A 22,658-nucleotide genomic window follows, 5' to 3' on the forward strand; every position below is an offset into this window, starting at 1 on the left:
TAGTTCACCGTGACACTCTTGAGCTGATAGCTATTGTGTTATTAATATGAACTTTGGGCAGTAAACAATCTAAAATGGTTCCTGCTGCCAAGATGTCCTCCTTTTATAAATTTCTCATGGAACCCTTCATTTTTACTAACAATTAGATTTGAGTAGCATGACATCCACCCTCATCACACTCTCTCCAACTTGTGAGCCACTCCACCCATCTTCCCATATAGTAATACTCTAGGCAGTGTCTGTCTGGCACTACTTAAAATATGATACTATGGAGGATTACAAATATGGATCATGAACTGAAGTGTTTGAAATATTGACATTTATGTCATCATCAGTATTTCAATCCTAAGATTGGTTTACTACAGCTTTCCTTTCTCTATTCTGTGTAAATTCTTTAACCTCTTGACAGCTCCTTCAGGCATTTATGTACCTAAATTATATAGCTAACGAAAGTATGTTTTAGAAAATTAAATATATGATATCTGAAATCTAATGGTAAATGAATATTTTTATTGTTCCTCAAGCAGTTTTTCTGAGTTCAGTATTATCACAAAGCCAAATTAACTAAACAGTTTCTATCATAAAAGTAATGAATAAAACTCTGCATCTTAGAGGTAGGTACTTGGCTAATTTTGATGATTTATTGGTGAGAGTAAAAATCACTGACATAATTAATATATAGATTAGGTAATATTCAAGTATATAAATCAGTCAGATTACTTTGTTTTTTCCTCACAGTTTACTGTTAGTTATGTGAACGTGTGGTGGTAAAAATATTTTTATGTCAATTGCATTATTTAAAAAATTAGTGAATTCAGTTTTCTAGCACTTGCATCAGAAAAATATCATACATAAAATGCCCATGTTGGAGAGGAAAAAATCAAGTTTTTTTATAAATTACAGAAAAATATCAATATATTAGCATTTTTGGCTATCCCTCATACCTGCTGGTTCTGGTAACATTACATTGAACAACTAATGATAATCTAGATTACAAAATAAATTAAGCTACAAAATTAAGTAAAAATATATTTAAAAAAACACAACTACATCAATATAATTTTCAATGCACGTTTGCGTGCAAGGTTGTTTAAAAAGCAAGGCAAATAGAAATAAAACATAACAATTGATAAATTTATCTCATTGATCCTAAATAGATTCAATTAGACAATCATGGATTATGGCATTCCTGATTTTTTAAAATTGGGAATGAAACAACACTTATTGTAAATAATCTTATCGATTAACTCTTCCGAACTTTGTTTCAGTTACACATTTTATACTAGTTTGTGTAAGAAATAAAATTTAATAATATTTAATCAGCCGATTCATCAATAGATCTGATATCTCATGTAATGTATTGAACATCAAGATGACTGTGGCTTAGTCTACTTAGACTACGAGAGTACTTAAATACGGACATTTAAATACCTTAAATTAGCATAATACTGTTTTATCGACTTCGGAAAATCCCGCATTTTTTGCTAGACTCGCCTGATAACAATGGTGGATAGTGTCTCCACCGAATTCCTCTCATGCAACCAGCTGTCGAGTTTCAAATAGAAAACGTACGATTAGCGCACAGTGTTTGACAAAATTTTTTGAAGAAAATGGTTCAGTCAGTCTGTGAAGATAAAAGCGTATTCAATTTAGGAAACTGTCCATCCATCAAAAATTTGATAAATATAAGTCGAACAGTGATCAGGAAGATTAAGAGTCATAATAGAGAGACACGACATAGCTTTAAATGTATAAATTTCAACGTAATGTGATAGCTTGCGACACAATCCGATTTTATGTGTTATCATTTTTTTGTAGAGAGATAGTTACGTTATTTTTGAACTTTCGATAAAAACAGCCAATTCGAATAGCTGAGAAATTTTCTCCCTTTTCACCCCTTATGAGGAACGTTCGGTCATGCATCAAAGATTTGATCGTTACGGTGCTAATTATTCCTATCATCCTTCGAATCGAAAGAGAAACAGCTCTCTCTTAACAAGTGAAACTTCACTCTTGCAGCTAACTCTTAGCGACATGTGCCTGAAAGATTTATCCGGTTTGGATAGGTGCTTTTCATGAAAACTTACCGTGTTTTTCTAGGATAAAGCATTAACTGGCCCAAAAGGTTTACTCATTCCAAAAGTATTCAAATTTGCTGAAATACCATGGCATCATTTCTGAGGGGCTCTCCTAGTTACGTGTGGTGCACCACTAGTGTACTTGGTAAAGGTGCCACGGGTGCTGTATTTCAAGGAGTTGATAGAAGAACGGGGGAAGCAGTGGCAGTAAAAGCCTTCAATGCACTATCACAACTTCGTCCAGCAGCAGTCCAGGCCCGAGAATTTGAAGTATTGAGAAAAGTAGACCATGAAAATGTCGTTCGTCTGCTTGCTATCGAGGAAGAAGAAGGAGAGCCAGTATCAAAAGTGAGAAATTTTCAAAGTCTTGCTTCCTGCAACTGGTTTCTCTGTTGATTCTCTCTCAATTGGTTAAATATATATCTCCTGAAACAATCGAAGTTCTTTACGTCATATTCATGGTTAAACTGATGACATTGCTTTAATCCAACGTATTGTCTTTCACAACAGGTTATCGTAATGGAATTATGCACTGGTGGTAGCTTGTTCAACATGCTCGATGATCCTGAACATGCTTATGGTCTACCAGAACATGAGTTTTTGCTGGTTTTAGAACATGTAACTGCGGGAATGAAACACCTAAGAGATCATAATCTAGTGCACAGGGATTTGAAACCTGGAAACATAATGAGGTGAATGTTTTGATCTACATTAGCGGTATTACAGTTTTTGTGAAAGAATGGTAATTTTACAGAAACAATTTTTTTCAGTTGTCTAATTTACATTATTAGAAGTGATGATAACTTGTGTACTTTTTACACAATTGGATCGCCGGTTTATATTATTCTTAATATTTAGTACTGCCCATACAATATGCTCATTATTAGAAAACCGAAAATTTTCTACTATGATAATAAGAAAGAACCATTTTTTCGTTGCATAGTAATTGTGCAACTTATATGGCAAAGTTTGTTAAAGGGGCAGTTTTTCGAAGTTTGCAAAACTATTGCGTTATATCTATTATTGACAAATCAATGCAAACATAATTTTGAAGAATTCATTAAAGACTTCAGAAAGCTGCAAACGCTCATAGAATGCTAATGGTTAGCTGGCGAAGATCCAAATTTGCAGGATCTGCTTCTGACAAGGTACCATCCAATCTGAACACGTTTTTGTGTCATGAGGTGATAGTTTAATGATTAAATAGTCTTAGTAATAATGGTGAAATAACATGAATTCTCCCACAAGAATATTTCTGTAATCGCCATTATATCGTGATCTAATTTTGAAAGAGAGAGTCATAATGGGAAACTTAGTGGATATTGATCTGATAAATCGTTAATGGAAAGAGTTTGTTCATATATGACAATACATTTTATGAGTATTTATGTTTGTGCTGTTCACTTTTCCATTCTATAAATGAAGTAGTGAAATCAATAAGCTTAATCTTTATATCTATGTAAAAATAAGAATGTGTCCATACATTGCGTTTAATTGAGCTTTCGGTGATCTTCTACACTCTTCAGACTCAGAGAAAGTACATTATTAGTATTATTATCTCAATTCCATTTTTTAAGTAATTATTAATGTTGATGCATTATGTGAAAATGGCACCACTGATTTTAATTGAAATAGCAGTAATGTAGCTTGTTTCGTTTAAAAATATACTTTTGTACTCATAAACAATTATAGGGGGATTTGGCAATCCAGTTGGTAGGGTGCTGGGCAATTGACTGGAGGGCCTCGGGGTTTGATTCTTGGGAATGTCTTTGGGTGCCCTCTACTCCAAGCTCTTTGGCTGTTTTGGGTTATAGAGGATCCTATACTGTAGATCTTTCTGGCTAACCATACACAGCATAGGGAAAGGAACTGGCACCTCTACCCTAATGTATGAATTTCCCATGGCATTGGGTTTAGTACTAGTCAGTCTCTCAGCCTCTCTTTTGAGGCAAGGTCTGTTAACTTCGTTCGTTTTTAATAATATTATAGTAAATCAGCAGTTACATATATTCCTATCATTTATAGGCAGTTTATGGTAGCTCAAAGTTTGTAATTACCTGGAAAATCTAAAAAAAGCCAACTTTGGTGGAAAGCTTGAAAAAGGACCTACATGGATCTGGAAAGTCTTGGAAAAGTCTGGAAATTTTTTTTGCCAGACTTGGGAGCCAATCTGCAAATGAAGGACAACAACAGATTTTTAGATTTCAATATTACCCATGGCCACATGAGAAAAGGTGCACAAGTCTTGGGAGAATTCTTCTATGAGTTCACTTAACCGTTTTGTCCAAAAATGACACATTGGCTCACCTGATTGCACAATTAAAGGAAGTAGGGTTACTCTTGATCTGAAAATGGACCAGGTTCCTTTTTATGTCAGAAGATACATAAGCTTGCACTGTCTGATTTTGCACAGGCTCTTCTTCTATAACTAATTTTTCAACCTTTTGATTGATTTATGCACTCTAACTTAATTCTGATTTTCCCTATGTAAACAATTTTTGTATTTCATCTGCCAAAGATATCACATTTGTAGAAATCTAATGATTTTTTATTTCTTAAACAGGTTCATTACGGATGAGGGAAAGGCGGTGTATAAATTAACTGACTTTGGTGCTGCTCGGGAATTGGAAGAAGGGCAGCAGTTTGTTTCTCTCTATGGAACTGAAGAGTATTTGCATCCAGACATGTATGAGCGAGCAGTATTGAGATGGCCGCAGCAAGGTGGACCACAAGGCCATGGTGTTGGCACAAGTCGTGGTGGTGCTCTGGGTACTTCAGGTTCTACATCATCATCAAGAAAAGCTTTTGGGGCCACTGTAAGCATTTGTATGTTGTACTAAACAGCATTTGTTGTTAACAGTCCTTCAGCATGATTTGAATATACCTATGCTTTTATTGAATAGTGTGGCATGTAAGTACTTTTTTAGTGCGATTAAAAGTTTTCGAGTGCATGATCGGACTAATGTGTGTGAGAAAGTGATATGATTGTGATAATGCATGTATGGCTGGTGACCTAACACACCCCCCTCCACACACTCTTGCGGTGGCTTGCGGGGTATTTTGTAGATGCAGATGCACTATAATTGTGTACCTTTTATTACTTCTGCCATTAGAGTGTTTATGTAATAATGTGCTTTGTCTTGGGTGTGCAATTAAAAAGGTTAGGTCTTGCCCAATATTTAAGGAGGGGAAGTTAATAAGGGTGCAGAGACAGGAGCAGTTGGGTATTACTCTTGCTCCACTGAAATTCCTGAAACTCATTGACCTTTGATAAGCATCAGGAGGTGAGGATTTAAATTTTAAAAAATTCAGAAAATGTAGCACCAAAAAGTGAATATGACTTTCTTTCTCAATATTCAGGGATGATAAATCTTTAGGGACACTTTCTTGTGTGCAATCGATTGCAATTCCATCTGAATCTAGAATGGTGGAGGATAATTTAGGTTGAAGAAAAAGAGATTTTGGGATGCCAGAAATGAATTTGGAAAATGGAACGGAATAATATGGAAGGATTATAATATTAGATTTTTACTGCCCATTTCTTGTTTTATAGTAAAAAAATCACAATACAGTATATACATTTCTACAGAAATATGGGCTATAATGCTTGCCATTCAAATGTAGCGTTGAAAGGTAGTATGGAGTACTGAATTCTCAAAATAATTTCTGCTGAGCTTTTTTGATAAATTTGTGGGTGTTTGATGCTCATATCAGAAATATGATAATTTGGGATTCCCGATGGGAACATAATTTTTTTTAGTTGTGGTATAAGTTTGCTTGCCATGGGCCATTGCTTGTCACTTCGCTTGCATAGGCCATTGCATCGGTTCTGTCTTATAAACCAATTCTACAGTTGTGCTGACTTCAGTGATACCACTGACATGCATAATGATAATGAAAAACCTACAAAAAATGTAAATTAGACTCCTAACACTCAAGAGTATAAATTAGAAAAGAGGACTGCATTTATTTGCCAAAATCAAGAAAAAGTAAGAAATGAGAATCCATTATATGAGTGGCCACCATGAAAAAGTAATTTTTATGTGGTCAGCAAAGATCTATTGTTTACTTAACTGACAAAAATGTACCTTATTAATATTTCACAAGCTGATGAAGTTTGTATTTGTGGTTGATACTATAGAGCACAATTTTTGTGAGGCTGTCTTGAATTCTGTCCTTGTCTTATGTGGGGAGAAATTTCAATTTAATTTGTTATAAAATACAGTTTTATGCTGAGATTGTCCAGTTCCTTTAAGTAACACTGTAACTACTTTGTGTATTGAGTATAAATTGAAAAGAGCCTTGGTAAAATATTATGAAAAAATACTGAGGGTAGAGGAGAGTATAAGACACATCAAGCTTCCCCTTCATTAGTCTGCTTGCGTTAACTGTATGTTGATCATTTTTGAGGGTTTTTATTCTTTTTGGTATTTCCCTTACTTATATTTTCAACAAGGCTCTTTTTAAATGAATCACCACCTTAAGGGTAACAAAGAAAGCTTGAATTTCAAACTTCCATATTCTATTGCAGATTTTAGCCAATAGTGTTCAAATGCTACATGTCAATTATTTTGGTGGTAAGGAGTACGTTCATTCTCTGGCATCTGAGAAATACCTGCTGATTTTTGCCCTGGATTATTTTCAGTCAGGATGTCTCTTAAAATTGGAAAGTGATAATTCAAATTAGTCTGGATCAGTATTGCAGGGAGTATAGATAGTACCTCATAGATATTTATATATTACCAAGAACTTATAATACTTAGTTAATTGGTTTTATAGTCACTCAATGATGTGAGAGGTTTCTTCCTTGCCATTTGTGTTTTCTGTCATTATTAGTGAGTAGTGCTTATTCAGTATAGCATATTGAATGTAGAGTTATATTTAATTCAGGTGATATTATCTCTTTGCCTCTGTGTTCATTTAGGTTGATTTATGGTCAATGGGTGTAACCCTTTATCATGTAGCAACTGGACAACTTCCCTTCAGGCCATGGGGAGGCCGTCGAAATAGAGAGACAATGCATTACATCACAACCCGCAAGGCTTCTGGGGTGTTGTGGGGTGCCCAGTCTACTAAAGGAGGCCCTGTGGAGTGGGGCCGTTCTCTACCACCGCACTGCCCTTGTTGTAGGGGTCTACGACGCCTCCTCACACCCCTACTGGCTGGTCTGCTTGAGGCTAGCCCGCAGCGCATGTGGACTTTTGAGAGATACTTTTCTCAGGTACAGAAAGCCCTTGAAATCCTCTAGTTTTTAAATGTGCATTTAGTAAATTTTCTTATGTCTTCCTTGGCACAAATTGAAATTTGACAAAAATTGATGATCCTAGATGTTTGAGAAAAATTTAGAAATGAAATGGTTTATTAGCTTTCACATTTCTGCCTTCTACATCTATGTTCCTGTACTTCCTAGGATTGTGTACCCCCAAAAAAGTGTAAAAGGTGGGAAAATACATATAGCAGGAAAGAAGAATTTTCACTTTTACATGTTTGATTACTGAAGTCATCATCACAAATAACTTCAACTGGAATTAAATTCTTCATCACAAAACAATCTCAAAGTATTTATACAGTGGAACCTCATAATACAAGCATGATCCATTCTGCAGCCTTTCTCGTAAAGTAAAAAACTTTTAGGAAAAAAATTTTTGCATATTAATTAATGTAAATACGATAATGCACTCCATGCCAAAAAAAATATGTAAAAGAAAACTTAAAGAAAAATATTCAAAGAAAATTATGTATACACTGTTTAGGGTCATGGACCACATTCCCCTTTTCTTCAATTGTGGGATGTAACAATTGGGAATGCGAACTCGATTTGCAAAATGTACAAAGAATCAAAATAAATTTTGATTCTTTGTGCATTTTATCAATTATATATGATGTGTACCTAATTCCTTTTTACTAGAAAGCCATGTAGAGACATTTGTTTTTGCTAGTGCTTCAAAATTTGGTAAAAATGAAACTTAAAATGATCATTAAATATATTTTTTGGCACGTTGCCGCTGCCTTATTAGGGCGATGCCTTGTATGCATGGTATGATGTAAAAGTTTCCCATGACCTCCACATCTCATATGGCCTGCTGTTTTGGACTTAACACTGCTTGAAGGCTCATGGAATTTCTAAATAGTAAACAAGCTTGGGCTTGATTTTCAAATTGCTGCTTGCATTTGTCCAAAATGGCAGGGTGAGATGGCCTTTCATTGCCATTTGGTCGGGCAATGCAGTTTTTTCTATTGTTTTGTGCACAAATATAGGTTTGCTTTAGAATCTTCTTCCCAAAGAGAGCTGTTTCATCACAATTAAAACATGTTGTGGCCGGTAACCCTCAGAATCTATGAGGTTTTTGAAGTCACTGATGAGGTTCTCTGCTGCCTTTAACTCGGAGCTTGCTGCTTCACCATGCTTCACAACATCATGGATGATGGTTGTTCTTGTTAACTTCTCGAGTCATGCATGGCTCCCCATAAATATTTGTCCTGCCTTCGATGATCTCTCTTATCTCATTAACGAGGTTGGTGAAAATCACTTTCCCTCTCTAAAAAATAATAGTTTTATTAATGGTGTCGCATTGTAATTTCATTTCATTTATGGATATAAGAAGCAACCTTTCAGCATCATTGAGAATACATAATGGTTGCGTAGATACTCTTGTCACTCTATTTGAAGCATCTATCTCCATAGTTCGTGTTCTCCAAGAAAAGCCAATCGTTGATATGAACGATTTTTGATGCTTACAACTTGTTATAGATTTTCAGTGATTTTACTTTTCATTTCTGTTGTTATTTTTATTCTTTTATGGCTTTATTCTTATGGATTTTCTTCTGTATCAATTTTAAAACTGTGCACAAAATATTATTAAACTTAGACCAAAAAAGCACTAATAATATGTATGAGCACAAGTTTGGAAAAATGTGTAATCACCAGTGATGCTAAGGTGTCAGTGGAACGAGTGCTAGAGACAAACTGCAGTAGCAGGCACGCAATGAATCCTGGAATTCCCCTCTCCTCATCACTCATTATGCAAAAAGTCTCATTAAGCTTCTTGCTTATTATGCAAATTGCTAACCGTTTGAGGTGCTTGTTAAGTGAGGTTCCACTGTATACTTAAAGCTAGTGGTTGTAGCTCTCTAGCTCAATTTGATGGAAAAAATTGTAACTGTACAATTCTTGACAAATGGTTGCAAGTACATTTGGTGGATGGGCTAGACACTGATCAATAAACAGCCAAATATTCCTGTTCTGAGACCCCATTTTAACATCCACAGCATAAAGTAATCCTTAACTATTTATGAGGTCATGCATGTAATGGAATTTACTGTGTATCTAGTGGGCCATGTTTTCAAATTTTTTAAGATCTCTTTTATTTACTAACCACTAGTGACTGAAGCTTGTCACTTTCTGCTGCATGTGCGATTAGTAAGACAGTAAAAGACTCTGTCTTGTCTGCATTGAAAACATGTTTTAGTTTATAGTCTTCAAGAAGATTACTCAATTTGTACACCTTCTACTGAGTTGTAGTCTCATCTTCATCACTTCTACTTTTACTACCCACAGCCTTGAATACAAGATTGTGAATATTTTAAAATTTATCCAATCAACCATGGACGTGGTGAAATCTTTGATTCCTTATTTTGTGAGAATGTGCAATTCTTTGTTTCTTATGATGATGCCATTCATGATGCCATTATTTGATGATCTATCAATTAAAAACACACTTTCAATAGTTCTTCATACTTGGAATTCTAGACATGTCTTTTTTTGACAAATGTCTGCACTGGTTTACATGTTTCAGAATCTAATTGTGATTTTTCACCGTTTTATTTGTAGAGGCCTGCATTGTTGATGTTTCACCAAATCAATATTACATCATTGGAATTAACTTGTTCGAAAACTTTTATTTTGCCCTCATTTGAAAATGTTTCTTTTTCACCTTATCTTTCCATTGGCAAGCATGATAAAATTTACTCCATCCATCCAACTCCAAACTTATGGCTAAGGGAATATCGAAAGAATGCATTTGCCATATATTGACTGAAGAATTAGACATGTGTAAGTTATCCTTGCATTGGGTGCTGCGTTTTCTCAATTTTGACCAAAAATGCATTGGAATGCATTGCCGAGAGTGGAGCAGTAGGAGTGCTTTAAGCAAAGCGAATCAGATTTTTCATTGATTCATAAATTTTGATACAATTTGGGTCTGCCACTATACTCCAGAGACAAAAGAACAGCCAAAACAGTAGATTGCAAAGGGAGAACCTGCTCCAAAAAAGGCAAAGAAAGTTACATGGTAAGGTGATGGTGACTGTTTCTAGTGATCGCCACGGGAGTGTGTTTATTGATTATCTTCAAAAAGGGAAAACTATAACAGGAGAGTGTTGTGCATCATTACTTGAAAAGCTGAAGGCAGAAATTGCAAAAAACGATGGCATTTGAAGAAGAAGAATGTGCTTTATCATCAGGACAACACCAGCTCACACTTGGGCGGTCTCATGGTTAAAATTCACAAATTGCACTTCGAATTGTTTTACTATGTACTGTACTCACCAGATCTGGCCCCCAGTGATTTAATCCTGTTTCTTAATCTTAAGGTTTCACTTGGAGGGCAGATTTTCATCAGGCAAAGAGGTTGTCACATGTGTAAACCTGTATTTTTTAGAGAAAGACGTCAGCTAATATTAGGAAGGTTTAACAAAGTTCAAGTATCACTGGAAAAAGTGTGTCAACTTAAAAGAGACTATGTTGAAAAAAAAATGAATTTGAAGAAAAAATGTCTTGTTTACTTTTTAGGTCAGAAAACTTTCAGACTATCCTGATATTATTTAAGTAATAAACAAAAATAGATGGATGGTCATGGACACCCCATGTAAGCACGAATAGACTTAGCATGAAATAGGACAAAATTCTATGCGAGTACCCCTGAGTTGATAGATGATAAATTGATTGTTGAAAAGAAAAATCTAAGAAAAAATAAGGCTACTGGAAATAGAATTATTAGAGAATTAATTAATAGTTGAAGGGGTGAAAGCAATATAATGCCTGAAATTATTGGTTGAGAAATGCAAATATCAGTAGAAATATCAGTGATGGGCAAATATTAACATCCTATTTATAAAAATGTATAATAGTTCTCAAATGGTTACAAATAACAAGTGATACTAGCTATTAAGAAATAAAAAAATTAGTAATTAATGGAATTTTTCAAATTCTAAGAACCTGCGGGAGATATCACAACAGTAACTTTTAACAGAGTTATGTGTGCAAGCACTTGGCTGAACATCGAGGGATCCGGGTTTAAATCCTGGTCAAGGCGAATGAGTTTTACCCTTTGAAATTGTTGCATTATAATGGACATGTAGTGGATGACTCCATTAAAAGTTACTGTTGTAGCATCTCCTGCAAGTTCTTAGAATTTGTCAAAGGTAAAACACCCCAGTGTCTAAATTTGGCTTTAACTTTGTGGACTCTGGTACCATACACATGGCTGAGAATATGAATGGTACTTGGCTGGACATCAAGGGATCCAGGTTTGAATCCTGGTGAAGGCAAATGATTTTAATGCCTTGAAATTGTTGCATTATAATGGAATTTTGGTACATCTAGGGTATATAGAGAGAATATATGGAAAAACAGTTTGCTATTGCCATTATGCCACTATATTTCAAGCAGGAATTAAATTAGAAAAACTATGTTTTTGGACTTTTTTACCACTGGATATTTGGCATTCAAAAAAATCTCCTACATGAGCATTATCTATTTTCACAGAAGAAATCTAAGCTGCGTGAACATTATTGATGCATAAAAGTGGCAATATCTTTATTTATTATATTATATAAATAAATGAAAGGACTAACTTTGTAGTTCCACACGAAAACGATTTATTCACATGACCCGGGTTTCATTTATTTTTAATGAATCGGTTCCATTAAGTTACGCCAGAAACCATTAATTATATTATATTATACTCGTTAAATTTAAATGGGTATTCCATCTAGTATAAGAGCTCACAGTTATGAAGGACACCTGGGAAAAAATGTGAAAAAAATTGGTTTGTCATCTCCATGAAATAATAAGATTTTATGTCAAATCTGGGTTCAGAAACAAAGTTTTGGCTATTATGGCATTGATTTATGTGTAGAGGTCTCAGGACCCTAAAATATGTAAGTTTGAGGGGCTTACTTAATCCGTTTCTCTTAACATTATTTTGTAAAATAACCAAAGAATTTATAGTTTTTTCCCTCGCATTCCTATTTGAGATAATTTCGTCCTTAATCTTTCAGGTGACAACACTGCTTTCCCACATTCGAGTTCATGTATTTTATGGAAATGGGGCACAAGAAATAAGACTGTATTTGCGACCTGAATCCACAATGGCTGACTTGCGTGCTGCCCTAACTGAAGAAACTGGGATTCTTCCAAGTGCTCAACTGTTACTTTACAGGTGAATAATACGCAGTTTTTCTTTTAAAATGTTATTAGCGTTTTTTATACACATTTTTTTTAAGGTTTAATACATGGTGAAAATATGTAAAATTTTTATAATATTGTCACTTATGACAAATTGATGAAGCTTTAATATTGCTTTTTGGAAGATTCAATTGGAACAACCAAGTATGATTCAGTGTTTAATGCATACTGTTACATTGTGTATCCCATGCTCATGGTCAAAATTTTAAAATTTTCTTTGTTAGGCATCAAGGCAAGATTTCAAACAATGAACTTGGACTGAATACCTCCCCATTAACCACTAATCAGTTTGCCTTAAATCACTGATTTTAGAATTTTTTTCATGCTATTAAGTGGCTATGTTTTATAAGGAGATATCGTACACTTTTGATTATTGCTAAAAAATAATAACTTAATTTTTATTTGTTTTTCTTGAGACTTCTCTTTGTGTTCACCATCCAGAGTTATGCATTTCTCCGTGCTTCTTGATCTCTTTGAAGGTCATTGTCGATCTCAACAGATTGCATTGAAAACCATTGTTCCACCTCATGAATTATGTCATTTGTGTTGTCAAATCTCTGACCCGACAACGGTTTTTAGTTATAGGAATAAGAAAAAGTCACTTGGGGTGAGATCAGGCGAATAGGGTGGATGTGGTAAATTTCAAAGCCACATGGCTTTGATTCTTGAATCACCCCTTGAGATGATGAGCTTATGCATTTTCGGCGAGATGATGGATACCTTTGGTGATCATACCTCACCGGTTATTTTTCAGAGAATCAAGCCCTTTATTCAGCAGGGTGTGGTAATAAGCACCAGTTATGGTCTGATCCTTCACCAGTTAGTCTGTTTAGTCATCTCCAGGTAGTCTTTTAAGACTACATGGCTCCATGACATTCCCAAAAAACGGACAGCATGACCTTCCCTGCAGACTTCTGCCCCTTAGCCATCTTGTGTGGAGGAGAGTCGCTGTGCTTCCACTCCTTGCTCATTCCACTCCACTCTTTGGTCTCTGGATCATATTCTTGGATCCAAGATTCATCAATTATTAACATATGACCAAAAGTTCTCTTCATCTTGCTCCAAAAGATTCAAACATCTCCCTTGACAGGTCCCCTAGTGTTAGTCTCTGAAGAGGAGTTAGTAGTCATGGAACCCAGCATGCTGACACCATTGAGGTGTGTTATTCTTTGTGAATACTTTTTCTCACCCTGCCGTGACTAAGATCAGTCTTGTTCATTATCCTTCGGCTGGTTACTTGTCGGTGTAAGAGGGTAAATTCCTCTACTTTCTTCACTGTGGCAGCATCGCCCATGAGTAATGGTCTTCCACCTCTTGGATTGTCTGTGAGGGGCAAGTGACCAGTTTGAAAATTCCTTTTCCACCTCACCACTCTTTCATATGTGAAGCTAAAATTTCCATAACAGCCATCATTTCATTGTGGATTTTCCGTGTGTTGTAAACTTTAAAATAAAAGAACTAACTGCATTGCAAGCCTCTATATCTCCATACTGTGAGTTATTTAAATGTACTGCTTCCTGAAACAGGTCAAAACAACATGAATAGCTGTAATTTACAACATTATGTACATAAAGATCCATTAATACGCAGAATAAAATTTAACCAATATCTTGGTGAGTTCTGAGTAATAATTACTTAAAAATGATACCCCCAATGTATACTAAACTATCATTAATATTGAAGCTACTCAATCAAAATATGAGTGCATCAAGTCATAAAAAAAATTCATAGTTTTTGGCTTAGCAAACAGATATTATAAATTTTAGCCATTGAGCATGTGTCTATTGAGATCTGTGTAATGTTTATTTGGAAGCTTACTGCAATGAAATTTTTAATTACTCTGTGAAGGGACAAGGAATTCCAGCCACGCGATGGTGAATCCGCACCTGTTTCTCGTCTTCCGCCAACTTCCCCAGACTCATCTCGCACCCTCATTTTGTTCTCGAAAGAGGACAATGAAGTGGAACCTGGCAGACGAGGCCCATGGAGTGATGGAGGGCCTGGTGGGGATGGTGGTGAGGTCCCTGTGGGGTCAGGTCTTGAGGAAAGGTTACGTTTTCCCACCTTCCCCACTGGAGTTGCCCTTGATACGGATGCTTCCACAGCCAAAGCTTGCTGTGTCACTGCCCATGAGTGGCGGCGACGTGTGGACTCCTTAGCAGTCGTTGCCAGAGGTGCTACACGTGGTGCTGAGGCTTTGGCATCAGTGGTGTCACTGGCGGTCAGTATAGCGGAGGATGAGGGACGTTCTGCTGTTGAAGATGCCACCACTGCTGTGCAGAGAGCCATGGGGGCTGCAGGGTGGGCTGCTGCTCTAGGCCGTGAGGATCTCCATGCGGGCAGAGGAGAGGAGAAGGCAAGGGAGTTAGAAAGGAAGGTAAGGTGTCTATGCAAATATATGTTGTTCTGAGCTGTTTTGTGGTTCATTTTGCCGAATCCCTTTGAATCTATTTCAGAGCTTTCTGAAGGTGGTAGACAAAGAAATGATCTGGCTCCCATACCCTGATGCGTTAAATTAAAATTTGGGCTTAGAATTGGGTGAACTCTACCATCACCTATCAAACTGACCTTCGGGTTGATAACTTTATGGAAGGTATTGTGTGTGATCATTGGATGTTTGAGTGTCCATAGAAAATTTACAATCCTTCAAGTCTGATTGCACTTTATCACATCTTTTCAAGAATCATTAGAATCATGATTTTATTTGATTGTTAATGACTTACCTTTAAAGTAACCTCACTGTTATATTGTCTCTTGACTAATCATGATCTTTTTGTTGCTCTCATCAGTTTGTCTCTCTTAGGATAAAACTCTTTATGCTAAGCACTCACTGATGCAACTGCAAATTTCATGATTTTTTCCATTTTTGTTCTTAACTTAGGGTAATATAAATTACGAGAAAGGAGCTGTTTTGTGTTTTGTAATGAAGCATTGATATAAGAGACTTGAAAAATGGATCACTAATGCCAGGAAGTTTCTTTTGAAAATCTTTAAATTTCTGAACTTCTGTTATTTTTTTTTAAATATTCCAAAAATATTACATAAAATTGTTCTGTACATTAATACAATACATCTATAAAAACATAGTGGAGGTTAGTGTTGACTGCTTGGGCACTATGTGCATACAATAAAATTTTAATTTCAATGAAGTTTTGAACGTAGTCAATATGAGGCATACTGTCGGTGTGAAATATACCCCAATAGTAATTTATGTTTTCCTCATGATTTCATAGTGAACTGCTAGCTTTCTTATTCTCTCTTTCTCTTTTAGGTACGTGGTTTGTGTGCTGCAGCTACCAATCTAAAAGCTAGAGTTAGTGCAGGAGGTCACGGCAGTGTCTTGTCCCATGAGTTTTCTGGTGGAGGTGGGGCTGCATTAACCTCCCTGGAAGATGGCACTGTAGCTGCTAGGGCCGCATCCTTGGTTGGACGTCTTAGGGAAGCATGGGCACAACTCTTAAGGGATTGTACTGCCCGGACTTCCTCTCACAACGATGAAACATTCCATTGGCTGGAGCGAGTTAAAGCACGCCGTTCTTCCTCTGCGATTGCTACACTTGGTGCTGGTGCAGAAGCAGCGGGTTCCCTGTCTACTGAACGCCTCTCTGATCAGCTTAAAGTGTCTCTGACAGCTCTTTTACAGGTGAAATAAATTTTCTTCAAATTTAATTCTTTTTTCAATGTATCTAAGGCACTTTCCACTTTTTAAGATATTTAATGTTTGGTATGGTATTTTCTGTTACTTGATTTTATATGACAGGGATGGCCAATAATAATTTGGTGTGACATGTGTAATGTGTTACTTGGTATAGTGTAATCATGCCTTGTATCTCAGATTCATTTGTTTTTTGAGAATGGAGATGGGTAGCTGTCATAATCAGAGTTATATTTGGTGTTTATCATAGTTCCCTTCCTGTATTCACTTTTTGAAAGTGGTGGTAAATTGTAAAATGAAACAAAGTAAAATCAACTCATTTTGAATGAAAGAAGAAGATCATAAACCATAGTGTTTTTGCCTTTCTGGAATCATGCCTAAACAATTTAAGTATAATCCTGTGCATACCAGGAAGTGGCTCCTTTAAGGCTGACTGGCAGTCAATTCTTTATGGATATTAAACAACTTAAATGGGAACAGCATTTGAATTTGTTACATTATACGATTTAGCCATTTCACAACATTCACTTAAATGATTGATAACAAAGAACTCTTACCATTGCCATATATTCTGCCATCTTTGGTAAAAATGCTATGCCATTACAGGTTGAATGAATATGTGGTTGGGGTTGCCGTAGGAGTTCTTAATGTGCTAAGCTAAAGCCTAAAGGCTAAGTATATATGAAAATGCCTGAAAGCTAGGAATGTTTTTTGTTTTCATAAAGATGAATGTTTTTACCCAGCTGTGAGGGTGACTAAGCTGGATAGTAATATCTTTACTCCAAATTCATGTAGTGTTTTTAGGATAAACTTTTTCACCAGAATTAATGATTTAGCTTTATAAGGATGATATTTTATCAAAATGAGTTTTGTAATAAAGATTTTTTATTGTAGTAGTTTCTTGGTTTTTGCTTTTTATTGAAATTCTGATCTAACGGATTTTCTAGGCATATTTATATGTGGCCGCAGAATAACTCAAATTCATAATTGTGACCTTTCAGTGGAGAAAGATTGTTCTATGATTGTTGGAATTGCTAATTTCTTTGGTATTGTTTCAAGGCTGGGATTTTGAAACGTGATTTAGAAACCTGTTGTGCAGAGTTAGGAGTTGTTGTGAGACGCTCATCGACATTAGAAGAAATATTACGGGAAGAGGTGGCAAGTAGAAATTCTCCCTTACCTACTGTACAGCCAGTGGACAAGGAAACCCATCCAGAGGAGTCTCCATCAGGAGGGAGTGAAGGTAGGAAGAAATGTGACTATTGTTTTGATTGACTATTTCTCTTTTTAAGTCAAAAGAGTGGGTTAAATATTAACTGGTAGTCCCATATTATGACACTTTTGATTCACTGCATCTCTCTGGAGGGGTGTAATTGATACAATAATATTAATGCAGTGTGTATTTAGGAGACCTTTTCATATCAAGTTTTCTGCAACACCAAGACTATGTTGAAGTCATACTTGGGAATAATGACATTGTAGTCGATAAATTGATGCAATATGTATATTCTAGTATATATATGTAGTATATTTCTTATTCATACAATCTCCAATGAAATATCACAGTGACTATTAGTCTTTATAGGAATGTGTTATAAATTCTGAAATACATTTATGCTTGGGGGGCCAGTGTAGACCTGAGTTAGCATGTCTGCCTGTGGAGCTGAAGGTCGCTGGTTCGATTCCCGTGACCGGCAAAAATTTGGAGATGGCGCTTGGAGTATCAGTAAAGGTTTGCTTTTAGTAAGCCTCATCTCTCTCAGACCACCGTTTTATGTTCAGCGCCATCCTGCGACTTCATTTTCATAATCAGATTAAGCCAAAAATTTTGTTTATTTAGAAAGATGGAAAAAAATTAGTTCCATGCAGTAATTCATTCCATGATGAACATTGCTTGGGACATCCAGTGGAAGTGACTTCCTCTGAAATGATTGTTGGAAGTGACTTCCTCTGAAGTGACTTCCTCTGAAATGATTGAAAACATTCACAATATGGTTTTGAGTAATAGATGAATCAAAGTTTGCGAAAAGTTAATGCGAATCAAAGTTCACCCCAGGTATATTACAGAGTGCATACAGTGCTTTCAATTTTGGAGAAAACATTGAGTCTGAAAAAAAATCCTCACAAGATGGGTGTGGTGTCATTGATTTGTAGGCTGTTGTGGTGCATTTCCATCGCAATCCTGGTGAGTTTCTGTATTGATGAATAACTATGGATGTAACATGGATAGACTACTTTATTGCAGAGATAAATGAACAGTTTTAACAGGGTTTGTATAGGCAATCTGGCCATGAAGAAGGCAAAGACAGTGAAATCAACAGACTAGGTGATGTGATGGCCACAGTTTTGTTTGGATGCTTGCCAAATCATCTGCATCGATTACTTGCTAAAATATCAAACAATAAATGGAGAGCAGTATGCATCATTATTGCATTGGTTGCTTGAAGAAATCAAGAAAAAACATCCTTATTTGGCAAAGAAAAAGTTCTCTTCCATCAAGACAGTGGGTCATGGGTGCACTCCAGTGCAATTTGGATGTTGAAAATTATGGTATTAACATTCAAATTATTGTAACAGCCATCATATTCACCAGATTTAGCTCCCAATGACATTTTTAATTTCCAAACTGTTCTACAAAAAACAATCACATCGAACGTGAGGTCGTCGCCGACACCGATGCCTATTTTGAGGACCTTCTAAAATCCTACTGTTTGGATAGCCTAAAAGAGTTGGAGAAGCACTGAGAAAAATGTATTAAGCTAAAAGGAGATTATTTTGAGAAAAAAAAATTGTTTTTCTATTTTTTTCTAAGGACTCATAGAATGACCTGCATTTTAAAACAAATGTTCAACATAAATTCATATGAACCGTATTTAACCTGGGTTTGTGAGCATTTTTTGAAATGCAGTGGCATAGTTCTTCAGTTCATTTGTGGTATGATCATCTAACATACACAATGCAAAACTATGAATCAACTCCTGAAAAAAGTATGGATGTAATTGCTTTCTTCTATAAAGCATTATATAATTGGTTTTCAAAGTTTTCCTTGTGATTGAATAATTGTATTAGTGTCTGGTAATAAAGTTAGTGGCACTCAATGCATGTTATTTACATACTTCATGTTGATAGCATGGCCATGGTTCAATCTTATGCATTCATTTATTAAATCAACAGAGGTCCCACTGGAAATGTTATGACAATAAATTGGTGAGCTCTTTATGTTTTAGTTATTCATCCTTAAACCTTTTCAAATGGATCAAAGGTCTAGTCATGGATTATTTTATTGCCTTAAACATCTCAGCCTACTGATATATTGGCTCTTGTTGCCAATATTGTTATTTCAACTATTTTCTTCTTTCTAACCCTGTGTTTACATCCTTCCAAAGTCTTCTCTCATTTTTCTAATAATTTGTCTGTAATCCATGGTTTTATTGTCCTTTTCCTATTCTGGGAAACTGTGTGAATTAGTCATGCTGTTCCTAAATCCATGCCTGACTGTAATATAGTCTTAACAGATATCTTTCTGAATCCATAGAAATTTTCCAAGTAAACCTATGCTGATAGCAGTATTTGATCCAAGTGTTTCTCATTAATCATCAAGCCCTGGTTCGTTCAGAACTCTCTTGCTTTCTCCCTGTGGTCATTCTTGGTTCCTTAACTGTCTGTCTGTATTGTGGCTGTACTGTTGCATTCCTGCTCACATCATTATGAAATACAGGGTGCAGCAACATAACTTCCTTTTTTCAATGCAAGTTTGTATTAAAAAAAGGAAGTTATGTTGCCGCACCCTGTATTTACCTCCAGGAACACCCACAATAATTTCTTCTAATTGATTGTACACCCTATTAATTTCTTCCTTCCCATAATTTTTGGTGGCATGTAGACCGTAATAATGACCAAGTTTATTGGTTCAGCTTTTACTAGAACTAATGATATTTTAACTCTTGCTTGCTCTATTTATGATGCTTCTTCCTACCTTGTCATTGTAGTAAGGTTGAAGGCATAGAATGGAGGTTTTTGAAAGTGGGTTTGGAGGATGTAAAAAGTGTAATGAACCGAAAAAAAAACAAGCTTGAATGTGTTATATATCGTGGGGAAGGAGAGGGGAATGTTGATAGAAGTTCAAAGGAGGCAGGAAAGATGGATTCGGAGTGCTTTAATTAGCGATGGGATGTTGAAGACTGTGATAGAATGGGAAAGAGGGGATGGGATAATGTTAGGCAAAAAAGAAGGGGTGGAAATAGGATTAGGATGTTGGGTGGAATGAAGAGAGGTGGGATTCATGCGGAAATGAAGAGAGGCTTTTTGTAGTGCCCAGTTTCAGTTTGTACTTTGTTCAGGGAGACAATGTATTGTTGTATAGTGTGTGTTCATCCAAAACTTACCGTAACCAGTAGAAAACCAATGCTAATAAAAATTCAAATATTATTGTTGAAATTTAATAAAACTTCATGCTTTATAGAATATTTTAGTTTAAAAAAATATTGTTCCAGCAAAAAGTTTGGATTTCAGTTCATGAAATTTACAATTTTTTGACAACTCATGAAATTGCCACGGAATCTGTGGAATAACAGGGTTAAGTGGGAGTGTCAGGAAGCCCCATTTAACTGTCTAAATTGAAAGCTAACTATGATACCCAAATTTTTATTGCCTGTAGATATGATCTAACATCTTGGAAATATTTTCTGTTGACCAATCTTTCCCAATTATTCATATATCATAGAGTATATTTATTTGGCAAAAATTATTTTTTTCAGGCATGAGTGCTGTAGGTGTGAGTGATGCATCATTTAGTTTAGATGCCAGTCAGTCTCCCAAAGTGATGAAGGAGGGTGAACCATCCAATTTGGATACTTCTAAACTCAACTTGGTTCTCGGAAAAAATCTTGTTCAGATGAAACAGCTTCAAGAGGAGGTACTCAAAGTGCTGTGTGAAAATTCAGAATATGTTCAGTTCCTTGACAGTTTATCCTTAGATGCCATGGAGCATGATAACAGCAATCCTAAAGATGCCCTTGGTATTGTGTGTAGTGAGTGATTTGCATTTCCATTCAGCCATCTTACCTCATACTTCCAGCATGGCAGAATGACCAGTTAAAATTTAAAATATGACTATTTTTTTCAATGAATACATGTAATTTTAATGGGGAGCTTTAAAATTTTAAAATTTATAACTTAGTTTTACTTTTAACATCTCATAATTTTTTCGATATACAGGCCCTATGCCATAGAAAGTGGTGATTTCCCTGAGTTTACGTTAGACTCAATCTGAATTGCAGTCAATAGAACTTTGCTGTCATTAAGTAATGCCCTAAAATTGCTCAGTATTGAAAAAGTTTTTATATTTTTTATTTAACACTGAGTTATTTTTCTGAGTTATCTGTGATTGAATATGAAATTGACCTGTTGCAATGGGGTGTAAAGTGATTGTAATATATGTATCTGAAGATAATTTTGTAGAAACGTTTGTGATATTGTACATTTTTATGATTGGAAGGGAATATTTTTTTATTGTGACTGTAAATTGATGATTGATAATATATAAAATTAATTTCAACATATTCCAGAAATTAACGATGGAAAAATGATTAGGTTATGGAATTACCGACAAGTGTGGTTAAAAATTAATGCATTTTACTTTCATTTTATTTTGTAAATGCAACTGTATTTATGTAAATGCTTAGAAATAATGTTATGTGGTGAAATGTTATTTTTGGGTGATGTCAAATGGCATTTGTACACACTCTAAAATCCTATGAAGAAATAATTTATATTGAACATTTTCATAGTTCTTTCCGTTTAAACTGTTCATTGCTATTTTATTTAGCATGATACGGTTGAAATACCTCTCTAATCTTTCTGTTGTCTTCTCATTATTAAAAAAAATTCACTTGGGATAAGATGATCTACCTATATAACCAAAAGGGAAAATGAAGACAAATAGTCCTCAGTATAAGTAGGTACTTGACTACGTAATATGTTATCTGAAATTGTTAAGTCTAAGATTGGTCATCTAATTTTATGTAACTATTTATTTCTCTTAATCAGCTGTAAACAAGTGTACCTTCAATCAACTTTTTTTCCAAATATATTACGTTGTGTTAATTATTTTTTTCTTTCAACTTGCTCTTTGTGAAGCTTTTCAGCCCTAGTCTGCTTTCACGTATTGGAGTCTTTGACTTTCATAACTTCTTTTTATCCATTCTCTTCTCATTTTTATTTTCCAATCAAGCATTGCATATGCAGGAACTTCAATTTTTAGTCCTAGTTTATTATTTAATTCAGCTCTTACATTTGTTCATATAATACTTGCCTTATTTAACCTTTTCTCATGTGCGTTATGACTTAAGTTGAATTTTATATTTCTCCATCCTTGGATTCTGCTGTTAATATTTATTCTCTTTTAGCTTAAGGGTACTATTTTAATAAGTTTTTTTAAGCCGAGATTTTAAAATCT

General features: G+C 35.3%; 1 protein-coding gene across 1 annotated transcript; it reads left to right on the forward strand.

The window, feature by feature from the left end:
* The first annotated feature begins 1,602 nt into the window (after positions 1–1,602).
* Positions 1,603–22,306, forward strand: IKKepsilon (I-kappaB kinase epsilon). The gene is made up of 9 exons (XM_071596249.1): positions 1,603–2,426; positions 2,589–2,770; positions 4,642–4,894; positions 7,003–7,299; positions 12,360–12,520; positions 14,395–14,923; positions 15,818–16,189; positions 17,261–17,444; positions 20,959–22,306. Exons 1-9 carry the CDS (start codon positions 2,166–2,168, stop codon positions 21,237–21,239), a joined length of 2,520 nt encoding a protein of 839 aa, XP_071452350.1. The 5' UTR covers positions 1,603–2,165; the 3' UTR covers positions 21,240–22,306.
* Positions 22,307–22,658: the final 352 nt, after the last annotated feature.

Source organism: Hetaerina americana, unplaced genomic scaffold (assembly GCF_022747635.1).
Source record: "Hetaerina americana unplaced genomic scaffold, ioHetAmer1.1.p SCAF_79, whole genome shotgun sequence".
Taxonomy (NCBI): domain Eukaryota; kingdom Metazoa; phylum Arthropoda; class Insecta; order Odonata; family Calopterygidae; genus Hetaerina; species Hetaerina americana.

Bases quoted from the DNA above. Each gene is read 5' to 3' on its own strand.
- IKKepsilon (XM_071596249.1), top strand. From the start codon at position 2,166: ATGGCATCATTTCTGAGGGGCTCTCCTAGTTACGTGTGGTGCACCACT. The intron at 2,427-2,588 runs GTGAGAAATTTT...CTTTCACAACAG, and splicing joins AAGGAGAGCCAGTATCAAAA to GTTATCGTAATGGAATTATG. The intron at 2,771-4,641 runs GTGAATGTTTTG...TTTCTTAAACAG, and splicing joins AAACCTGGAAACATAATGAG to GTTCATTACGGATGAGGGAA.